At 62.7% G+C, this 11,081-nt stretch overlaps 2 protein-coding genes across 2 annotated transcripts in view; one reads left to right on the top strand and one right to left on the bottom strand.

Moving 5' to 3' along the window:
- Positions 1–2,807, top strand: part of FGF22 (fibroblast growth factor 22) — a 13,010-nt gene extending 10,203 nt beyond the window's left edge. The window contains exons 2-4 of the mRNA XM_004717006.1: positions 5–107; positions 2,428–2,531; positions 2,613–2,807. Of these exons, the coding sequence (XP_004717063.1) occupies positions 5–107; positions 2,428–2,531; positions 2,613–2,807 (402 nt within the window). The remainder of the gene's footprint in view (positions 1–4; positions 108–2,427; positions 2,532–2,612) is intronic.
- A 2,623-nt stretch (positions 2,808–5,430) lies between these two features.
- On the bottom strand, positions 5,431–11,081 carry RNF126 (ring finger protein 126). Its single transcript, XM_004716973.2, has 9 exons — positions 10,987–11,081; positions 7,359–7,417; positions 7,082–7,145; positions 6,772–7,010; positions 6,621–6,689; positions 6,464–6,533; positions 6,175–6,268; positions 5,981–6,096; positions 5,431–5,909 (listed from the first exon to the last, which is right to left on the bottom strand). The coding sequence occupies exons 1-9, from the start codon at positions 11,059–11,061 to the stop codon at positions 5,760–5,762; spliced, it is 936 nt and encodes a 311-aa protein (XP_004717030.1). The 5' UTR covers positions 11,062–11,081; the 3' UTR covers positions 5,431–5,759.

The following is an 11,081-nucleotide window of genomic DNA, read 5'->3' as shown; positions in this document are numbered from 1 at the left end:
GGAGGGCGACGTGCGCTGGCGGCGCCTCTTCTCCTCCACCCACTTCTTCCTGCGCGTGGACCCGGGCGGCCGAGTGCAGGGCACCCGCTGGCGCCACAGCCCCGACAGTGAGTGCGCTCCAGAGGGCACCCCGGAGGCGGCGGCCAGGACAGCGGGCGGGGACGGGGCGGCCGGCCGGAAAGTATGTGGAGCACCTGTTGATCCCCACAACGGCTGCTCCGGCTTTGCGGCCAAGTCATTTCGTTTGGGGTGCTCCCGTTTCCGTCCTCATAACAGGGAGACAAGTGGACAGGGGGACGCAGAGCAAGTGCCCAGCTCCAGGTCCGACTCCGATGCCAAAAAGAGCCTTTACGGAATGGTCCTGAGGTTGGGGAAACCCGAGCTCCAGGCCTGGGACCTAGTGGGATGTAGGAAGGGTCTGAACTGGGGCTCTTGTGCCTCCTCTCCACTGGTGATGGGGGCATGGAGACAGAGAGGGGCTGGCCGCCCCAGGGCCAGCCTGCAGGGGTGGGGATGGATCCACGCTGAGCTGGAGTCGTGGTCACCTGCGCTGTCCCCTAGAGCCTTGCCCATCAAAAAGCAGGCACTCACTCTGACTCTATGGGAGGGCGTGGCAGGCAGCATCGGCTGGCCATCCCCAGAGCCAGGGCAGCTGGTGGATGGGCTTCAGCTTCCCTTCAGCTCTGAGGGGGCCTGGGTGAGAGCCACTAGGGAGGGGGGCCAGCAAATGGCTGACCGCCTGCTGAATCACCACCATTAGGGCAGGTAATCACCGCTGCCTCTCCCAGCTGCTTTCATCTGGGGCTGTCAAGGCCCTCATTAGACTGGATGGGACAGAGGGCAGGTGACTGGGACTGGCTGGGCCGGTCGGTCAGTGGTGGGCATGGTCAGGTGGGGTGGCCTCAGGCTGGGGGTGAGGCCTGGCCACACTGCGTGACCTGGGACAGTGGCTGCCTCTCTTGGGACCTGGCTTCCCCGTGTGTGTGGGCAGCTGGGGATGACAGGTGAGGGACAGCTCAGTGTAGGAGGAGCCTGGAGTCTCCTTCGTTCTGTGCTTATTCATTGGGGCACCACCTCCTAGGTCTTGTAAAGATGTATTGGTGGTGCAGCCAGTTAGGTATAGGGCTGCAAACCCCAAAGTCGGCGGTTCTAGCCCAGCAGCCCACTCGACAGGAGCAAGATGAGGCTGTCTGCTCCTGTGGAGATTTGCAGTCTCAGAAGCCCACAGGGGCAGTGCTCCTGTCCTATCAGGTCTCGGTGAGTCCCTACTGCCTGGGTGGCTGTGGATCAGTGGGTGGGTGTGCAAAAAGGGATTTGTAAACTTTCTTCAAGGACAAGAAAGTATGTGGAGCACCTATTGGTCCTTTGGCATATGCCTTCGAGCCTAAATTAAGCACCTACTGTGTGCTAACGTAGGGAGTCCTGAGATCCTAATTGCAAGGCCAGGACTAGCTGCTCCATCAGAGAAAGATAAGACGTTCTACCCCCATAAAGAGTTTGTCTCAGAAACCTGCAGGGTGCAGTTCTACCCTGTCCTGTCGGGGGGCGCCATGTCTCGGCTTCCCCTCCACATCAGGGAGCTCTTGGTTCTAGGTGCCAGTGTTGACAGGAGAGACCGGTGCTCCGAAAAAGGACAGCATGCTTCGTAAAGTAGAAGGAACGGGTGCCAGGCAGAGAAGGGCAGGTGCCAGTGCCCAGGGAGGGGCACAGCCAGGCTGGGGAGGATCGGAAGAGGTGCATGGTGGGTGACCAGTGGTCAGACCCTGGTCCGAGGGCCGTTCTATTCGTGCTGTTATGAATGTACTCGGGAGCCACAGCAAGGTTTTGAGCAGGTGAGGAGCAAGCTCTAATCCACACCTGGAAAAGCTCCCTCCAGTGCTGGCTGTGGGATGCCCCTTTCTGGGCTGGGGACACAGGACTGGGATGGGGGCAGAGTAAGGCAAGGGCCCAGACCCAGGGGGAATGCCCCCACCCCCCACAGCCTCCCCTGAACCTTGGGTGGGGGGGGGGAGTGGCAGGGAAACAGCTGGAGCTGCATCCAGGGTCCCTGCTTCAGATGATTTGCACTGTTGCCCCCAGCTGGCCAGGACTGCCTGCTCAGGGGGCCCTGAGTGCCTCGGGAGGCCAGCCTGGGTCCCTCCCTGTGCCTGCATCCCGGAAATGTCCAGGATGGTTCACCCAGGGGTCCTCCTGCCCAGATGGAGTCAGTCCTTGGGGAGGTCCCCGGGGGACCCCTACCCAGCATGGGGCCAGCAAGCCGGAAGTGCTTGTCTCTGCTCCTGAATGCTAAATGAATGAGTGGATGAGGGAATGAGTGAAGAACCACGAACAAGTGCACAGAGAGGGGCATGCAACCTGGCCCTGGCCACGCCCTCCAGAGCCCGACCCCCAAGCCCCGCCTCACACACCCCCACACCCTTCCCGCAGGCGTGGTGGAGATCCGCTCGGTCCGCGTGGGAGTCGTGGTCATCAAAGCCGTCTACGCAGGCTTCTACGTGGCCATGAACCGTAGAGGCCGACTCTACGGGTCTGTGAGTGCCGGGCGGGGTCCCTGGGCGCTGAGAGGGGCATGGGGTGCGGGGTGGCGGCCTCACCACCCCCCACCCCCGCAGCGAGTCTACACTGGCGACTGCAGGTTCCGCGAGCGCATCCAGGAGAATGGCTTCAACACCTACGCTGCGCTGCGCTGGCGCCACCGCGGACGGCCCATGTTCCTGGCACTGGATGGGCGCGGGGCCCCCCGGCGCGGCAGCCGGACGCGGCGCCACCACCTGTCCACCCATTTCCTGCCCGTGCTGGTGTCTTGAGGGCTCAGAGGCCGGCAGGGGCCTGTTGACCAACTCAGAGCACAGAGCTGGCCTGCCACTCTGGGAGACGCCTGAGCTGCGGACAGGCAGCCCTCCCCAGAGCAGAAATTGAGCACCTGCCTCCTGGTACGGGGCACTGGGGTCACGGCAGGCTTGCGACCTATGGCCAGCACTCCAGGAGCCCCAGTCTGAGGAGTGAAGAGGGGGTCCAGCAAGGCGGCTGGAAAGGCTTGGGTGGGGCCACCCTGAGCTGAGGGGCCAGGGTGGTGGGCAGACCAGGCTGGAAAAGGGGCTGGCCCAGCAGAGGGACAAGCCCATGTGACAGGCAGAATCGCAGCCCAAAGCCACCTGCCCATCCTGGTTCCCATCCCTGGGACATGTCCCGATGCTGGGCCGAGATGACCTTGACCATCCAGGGGCCCAGGGCTTCCAGGGGCCTGGTGGCAGGGTGGGCAGGCAGGCAGACAGGAGACTCAGGACTGGACATCCCTGACGCAAGGACTGCAGGGACCCCGAGAAGCTGGACACAGGAGCCATGGGAAGGAACCAGCAGCCCCCACACCTGACAAGGACAACTTGGACCCTGCAGAAGCAGGGAGACTGCCCTAGGGCTCCCATACTCAGGAAGGCTGGCCTGTTCCCCTTGGGACCCGAAGCTGGCAGGTGGTTGCAGCAGGTCCAGGCGGCTGTACGGACGTCGGTGCACTTCCCTCCCACCCAAGTAGTCCCACTAATAAACCCAGTTCCCAGGCTTCCGTCTCCTGGACAGTGGCAGAGGCTGGGAGTGGGGTGGGGCGCCAAATCCATACCTCATGGGCGTGTGGTACTCTGCCCTGCCTGCATCCACCTCCCTGGGTACCCCAAGTCCACCCTCTCACCTGCAGATGTTGGGCTCTGGCCTACCCGAGCTCACCCCCGAGGGCCTTGAGGGTCACGGACTGCCTGGCTGTAAAATGGGGGGCTATTTTGTCCTTCACCCCAGTGTCCTGAGAGGAACGTGTGGTGAGCATGTGCACGGGGGAGGCGCCCTTCCTTGGAACAGAGCTGTGGGGGAGGGGCAGGAGAGGTGACCAATGCAAACTGGTGCAGTGGACTTGGACTGCCCCATCCCAACATCCCCTCCATGCCCTGAGACCAGAGTCAAACTGTGCCTGGTGGCTACTGTCCACTGCACTGAAAAGGAGTCCGCTGGCAGGTCCTGGGTGGCATGGAAGGAACCTGCCCCCCCACCCCCAAGCTGCTTCAGCCAGACCGGACATGTCTGTACGGGAAGCGTGTGCCTGAGCCTGGTAACACCAGTCTTCAGGAGGGGAGCCTCCAGCAGGGCTGGACGAGAGGGTGGGGGCAGTACACTGGGGACACCATCAGCGATGTGGAACATAATACAGCCAAGATATCGAATGGACAACCTTCACCAAGCTCACAACACCCAAACCCTGCAGGGCCCAGGCTACCCCTCCCCTAGAATGACCTGTCCCTGCTCAGGGGCACAAAATCTGAAACATCCGTTCCATCCCGTACTTCAGAAAAAACTCCTGATGGTCACTTTGGGGCCTCCCTCCTGCCAGCATGGACTTCAACTTGGGCAGTGTGCGTGTGAGCACGTTAGGCCAGATCATGAGGTGCAGAGTTGGGTGAGGGGCGGTTGGAGCCCTGCCTGGGGGACACTAGGTGACATCTGGGGACATTTGTGCTTTTCCTGACTGGGTGCAGCCCAGGGTACTGGTCAACATCCCACCAGCCAAGCCCACCTCACGTCTCCCTTCCCCGTGGACCCTGGACTTAGCCACTCTGCAGATGGGCATGCAGTCACAAGCATCCCAAGACACCTCCCACATGTGACCACAGATAATGCCCTGCCACCCCAGGCCTGGGCCTGTCCTCAGCACTGAAATCTCACCCCCAGGGCCACACCTGCAGCAGGACAAGAAGTCCAGGGGCCAAGGCAGGCTCAAGGTCACTGGGGCAGGAGAGTGTGGCTAGGCCAGTCTCAGGAAGGACCTGCCCATATCCCATACTGGCATAGCTGTCAGGGAGGTGGCTGGCACATGGGATCAAGGGCTGTCCTTACAAGCCTCGCCAGCAGGCAGCACAGTGAGAGCCAGGCGCCAGCTGCTCCCCTCCTGGCTCTGGGAGAAGCACCACCTCCTTCTAGCTTCCCTGCCAGCAGCCCCTTCTGGGGTGTCCTGTGGGCCTCTGACGCAGACCTTCCTGCCTGCTGTCTGGACCAGGACCAGCTTCTGTCTCTGCACTCCCCGTGGTACTCCCATGGCAGGCTCTGACCCACAGGAGGCACCATGTCCACAGGGCAGGGAAGAATGAGGACTCCACAGGCCTGAGGAGTCAGTTGCAGGCAGCAAAGCCACAGAGCCCCTATGGCGTCACACACACGTGTCGGGTACATACAGCAGCAGGCCGCTGAGCTCTGGAGTCCCCCACCGCTGTGTGACAAAACCTCACGCCCAGAAATGGCACACACTGCCCAGATGGGTGGGCTGGTGCACTCTGCAGGAGGCGGGGTTAAACCGCTCTCGTGGGACCAAGGCTCCTTCTGGAAGATCATTCTCAGTCCTGGCAAGGGCTGTGCAGGCGTGGCCCTCTCATCTCCCACACATCATCTGTGTACGTGACCTGAAACGTCCATTTATTTCAAAGCAATAATAATTTAAACTTATAAAAACCTTTCCGTTGTTGGACACGTCGAGGGCAAGGTCAGGGGCAGGGCAGCTGGGTCTTGTCCGCAAGGCAGCCACGTGCCCAGGGCTCGGGCGTCCTCCGGAAGGCCAGCTGAACGGGGTGGCCGAGCTCCTCGCCCACCCCGGGGGCGCTCAGGCAGCAGAGCCGCTGATGGGGCACAAGGGTGGCGGCCGGGGCACCTCCGAGTCCGTGGGTGGCCAAGTGGTGTCAGGGCTGGAGGCCCTGTGATGGCTCCTCTGGGAGGGCAGGCAAGGACTAGGAGTTGCTGGCTGCGTGCTCGTTGCTGGGCGAGCTGGAGGAGGACGAGGAGGAGGACGAGGAGAAGCTCACCCGCGTCAGCCCCGGGGGGTTGGTGGCTGTGTTCTGGCCTGTGAGGCTCTTCCGGCAGACAGGGCAGCTGTCGTGCTGGTGGGGCAGACAGGAGTTAGGTCAGGGCGGGGACGGGAAGGGTGGGTGGGCCTGGGAGGGCTGCTTACCTGCTCCAGCCAGGGCACGATGCAGCCATTGTGGAAGAGGTGGTTGCAGGGCAGCTGGCGCACGCTCTCGCCCAGCGCGTAGTCGTCCTTGCACACGGGGCACTCGAGCCCGGAGCCTGCAGGCGGGGTGGGCAGGGGTCAGAGGGGGCGCCCATCCACTCACCCCCCACCCCCTACCCAGCTGGCCAGCGCACCTACGTGCTCCTGGGTGATGGGGACGGTAGGGAGGGCCTGGATCTTCTCCTTGTCTGCAGGTGGGGGTCCCGTGTTTTCAAACTGATTGAGCAGCTATGAGAAAAGAAGCAAATGCTGGGAACCCGGCCCCACGGGTAACAGTCCTTGGACTTTAAACTGCTGGTCAGAACCACCTGGGACACCATGCTCACTGCTGGTCCTGCCTGCAGCCCTACAGCTCCCACCAGCCCGCCCACAGGGGTCAGTGCCCACCTGGCAGGACCTGTAAACCCGCTGGCCTGCCCGTACCTGTGTGATGATGGCATCCAGGCCATTGGCCCCCCAGGCGTAGTCCATGGGGTTTGAGTGCAGGACGCCCCTGGGGGCAGAGAGGCGCATGTCAGCGCATCAGGGAGGGGGAGGGGGGTGGGGGTGGGGGTAGGGGGGCAGGTATGCCCCTACTCACCAGGGGCCCAGGCCCAGGTTGGGGATGGTGGCTGGAGTGATGATGCCATTGACTAGCTGCTGAATGATCCTGAAGGGGAGGAGGCGGGTCAGGGCTGGGGATGGCAGTCACAGCCCAGCAAGTGGGTCACGCAGGGGCACAGGCCGCTCACCCTTCCAGTGTGGGGACGCCCTCGTGGCGGCTGGTGGTGCGCCGGGCAGTGAGGCGGGCCCGGGGCTGCCGGGCACCGTAGCGGTGCCGGGATGGGTGTTCGCGCCGGCCCTCAGGGTCCCGGCCATCGTCAGGCTGTGCCCCAGAGGTAAGTGTAGGGATCTCAAAGCTGTCGTCAAAGATGCCAAAAGCAAACTGCCCGTAGCCCTGTGGCAGCGTGAAGAGGTGCTGGTCCACGTGCTGCAGGAGAGAGGCGGTGACCGGGGTGTCCAGGGCCTCAAGTTGCCCCACCCCCCGCACCACCCTCTCACCTCCAGAGGCTGTCTATTCTGGTCCGTGGGGGCTGTGGAAGGGGCAGAACCATTTTCCGAATTCCTGGGGGGGAGGTGCAGGAGGTGGGCATCAGCGGGTGGTGGCAAGGTCGCTGCCCAGGCGATACCAGTCCTTTTCTCAGGAATGTGCAGACCCTTGGTGGCCTCATCGGACGGCCACAGGCCAGGGCAGCACCTGCACATGCAGCATCTCTCCAGGCGGAGCCACACTCCCCTGGGGGCCCCAAAGGCATGCCCCCCACCCCTCACGCATTACCTGGGCTCTTCGGGCAGCTCTTCAATGAAACCTGACTCACAGCGTGGGCAGATGTAGTCCTGAGGGAGGCAGGGTGGGGAAGCAGGTCAGCGCCCAGTGGGGGGCAGGCCTGAGGGCCCACCTCCCACCGCAGGGTCACTACCCAACAGAGGACGCATTCACTCCTTGGCTGCAGGGAGCCCCGGGCAATGTTAGGGAAGGTGACAGAAGTGTGTCCAAGGAGCAGGGACAGCCCACTTTCTGGGCCTGACTCCGGTGCTGCAGCTCGGCGTGCCCCCAGCAGGGGGTCACAGGATGATCTTCTGAAGCTGCAGGCCCTCATTTCCCCCCCCAACACACACACACCACCTCACAGTCACACCCAGAACCATCCCCACTAACAGACACTCCCATGACACACTCATCCCCACGAACACTGACACTCAGATGCATCCCCCCCAACACTGGCACACCTAAGGACTCACACCCATTTAGACACTCACAGCCATTGACGCTCACTGACACACCCACGGATTCACACCCACAGACATGTCAACACATCCACTGAATAGTCCCTGCCACACCCAAGGACTCACACTGTCGCACCGCTCACTGATCCACACCCAATGATATTCACACTGATGGACACATCCACTGACACCCCAAGGACTGCCACACCCACAGCTATACCCACCCAATGGCATGCCCCAGGATTCACACCCACTTAAGACACGCTGGTCTTTCAGACCCAGGGACACACTCACTGACACTCGCAAAGGACTTTCACAACCAGACACACCTACACATCCATTGGCACACCCACTCACAGATGCTCATACCTGCTCCCTGACACACCCGGAGACACACCCAGTGACTCAATCCCACTCACTGCACACCCACAGACTCCTACCAGGCACCCCGCAAACCACACTGACGACACAAACCGACACCTACACTCGCTCACTCCCCTCACTGACAGGCCGACCTAACACACTGCCACACAGGCAGTCCCCTCCACACACGCACTCACACTCACAGAGGCCCGCCCCCTCGACACAGCACTCACACACTGACTTGTCTGTGGGACCCAAGTGGATCCTCAGAAGGCTCAGCCCTGGGCAAGGCTGGGGGAAGCCCCTCCCCGCCCCCAGTCCAGCTCCCGGATGGCTGTCACTGCACGCACTGCACACACAGCGACTAGGAGAGTGTGGACAGCTTCTTCCCGTGACTCTGGGACAAAGAAAGTACAGAACAGGTATGGGGCAGGCACAGGAGGGGATGTAGCCCTGAGCTCACCCCATAACTGCCTCTCTCCCCTCAGCCTGCACCTCAGTCTGCCTTTCTGGAAAAGGGGCCGCTGCGCTCTCCTCCCCCTCAGGCTCCTCCCCCTGCCGGGCTGTGGCTGGCTCAGCACCTCCCTCCCCAGATAGCTACCTGGCTTGCCCCCTCTGGAAGTCGGGCCTCTCAAACGCCACCTCCGGCGTGTGCCTCGGTCTCCCCACCTGCAAATGGAGGACATCCTCAACACCTCAGCTCTGACTCAGTGTGCCCAGGGCGCAGCGGGCCAACCCCACCCTGACGCCCTGCGCAGCTGCAGCTGGGCACGCAGTGTGTCCCTGCAAGGGGACGCCAACTCACGGAGGCGGCAGCTTCCCCAGGGAGGAGAGCCCAGAACGGCAGTGCCTGCCTCCGTTCAGGGGCCCCAGGCCCATGCTGCTCAGCCCCACATGTCCAGGCCCCCACAGAGGCAGGCAGGGGCTCGTCAGGCAGCCACCTCCTTATCTCTGGCCCCACTGTCTCTGCACCAGCCTAGGCCAGTATTTGTCCCCTGGGTTCCAGCAGCACAAAGTCCAAAGTTCTGCACTGTGCTGTTGGTCTGTCCATCCCAGGCCCTGGGTGGGCCCCTGCCTACCTGCCTCCCTGCCTGCTTGTCCCACCCCCTACTCTCACAGGCAGCACACAGCCTGTCCGGCCATCTGTCCTGCGTGCTAGCCCTGGTGTTGCCCTGGCAGTGGCCACTGTATCCATGTGACGGGCTGTCCGGCAGCTCCAGATCCCTGTGCATGCCACATGTCCCCAGGGGGACACAAAGCAAGGGCAGTATGGGGCCTGGGGCCAGGTTTCCAGGCAGCAGTGCCCCCAAATATACAAATGTCCAGAGCCTAACCCAGCACATAGGGTCCTGGGGCTTGACATCCACTGAATCCCAGAAATCTCCATGAGGGCCCTCCCCCAACACAGGGTCCTACTGACTACAGGAGATAACTGGGCCTGGGTGGGCTTGAGCCGCTCTAGGATCTGGCACCCATAAGCCCCATTCCCCTGCTGTCCTTATGGGCACTGCCCACACTCTCCGTGCGCCCCACGGGACAGATGGGCAGACTGAGGCCAGGGGAAATGGCCTGGATCAGGCTCTCACCAAGAGTCACTGGGCAGTCGGAACATTCTGAAGGCTAGGACAGGAGTCAGTCCCTTCTCAGTTGCAAACACACATTTCACAAAAACCTCAGACTCCTAGGATTAGACTGCATCCCCACTTCAGGGCTGGCTGTGTCCACCAACCGACATTAACTTGTCCAGTCCTGCCTGGACCTCATACAGCAGAAGCCAAGGCCCTGTCCCACAGACCACAGCACTCTGGTCACCTCCTCCAGGAAGCTTCCCAGACGTGTACACACACACACACACACACACACACACACACACACACACACACACACAGTCTCTCTCTAAGTTGTCTGCTCACACGGAACAATGCGTGTGGAGCCTAGTGGTGCTGTGGGTCAGGCTACTAAACAGCAGGGACACACGAAGCTGGCTGTACTCAAGACAAGTTTCCAGTCCCCTGTAGGGGTTGGGGGTACAAGCGTCCACTCTGGTCTCTAGGGACAGGTGGGTCAAGGTGGCCTTGGTAGCAGCGGGTTCTGTTGTGTGACAGTGTGTTAACAAGCTCAAACACCCCCAGGGGCAGCTCTGCCCCAGCCTGGATGGTCATGTGTCGCTGGCAGTGGGCTTGGGAGGTGGAGGTGAGTCTGTTAACAGGTTCACATACCTGGACGGGCGTGTCTCTGCTCCCCTATAAGGTCCCTAGGGGTTGGGTCAGGTGGCCTTGGTAGACAGCAGTGGGGTTAACAGGCTCGGACACCTGGGGGCGACTCTGACCCGGGCTACAGGGTCACGTGGGTTGGTAGCCATGGTGGGTGGCAGTGGGGTTAACAGCTCGGGCACCTGGGGTCGACTCTGCCCCAGTCACGTGGGTCGGTGACCCCGGTAACTCGCGGACCCCCCCGCAGGGTCGCCGGGCCTGGCCGGGAAGGTGCGCATCCCCGTTGGCCACCAGGTCCGCTCAGTCCACTAGCTCCCGGGCCGCGGGCCGGCCAGTGACCAGGAGGGCCGCCGTGGAAGGTCAGGCCGAACTAGAGGGGCAGCCCCCGGCACAGGAAGCGGTCGCCACTTCCGGCGCCCCGAGTCCGCCCGTCCCGAGCCCCAGGCAGCCGCAGGAGCGGGACGGGGCGGAAGCCCCCAGCCCCCTACTCGCTCCCTTCCGGATGAAGCCGGCCACTCGGCCTCCGTCTGCCCCCCGCGCCGTGGCCCGGCCTCAGGCCTGAGGGCACGGGCCCGCCTGCCCGCCGCCGCCGCCGGGCCTCACCGGCAGGCGCGGAACGATCTCCACAGAGCAGCAGTGGCAGAAGTACCGTCCGGGCTGCGGCGACGCTTCAGCCATGGCCCCTGCCGCCTGCGCCG

The sequence above is a fragment of the Echinops telfairi genome, unplaced genomic scaffold (genome assembly GCF_000313985.2).
Source record: "Echinops telfairi isolate 266 unplaced genomic scaffold, ASM31398v2 ScPeMD7_7459;HRSCAF=8497, whole genome shotgun sequence".
NCBI lineage: Eukaryota > Metazoa > Chordata > Mammalia > Afrosoricida > Tenrecidae > Echinops > Echinops telfairi.
The sequence above is the reverse complement of the archived record's forward strand: the minus strand, read 5'-3'. Positions and strand labels throughout refer to the sequence as shown.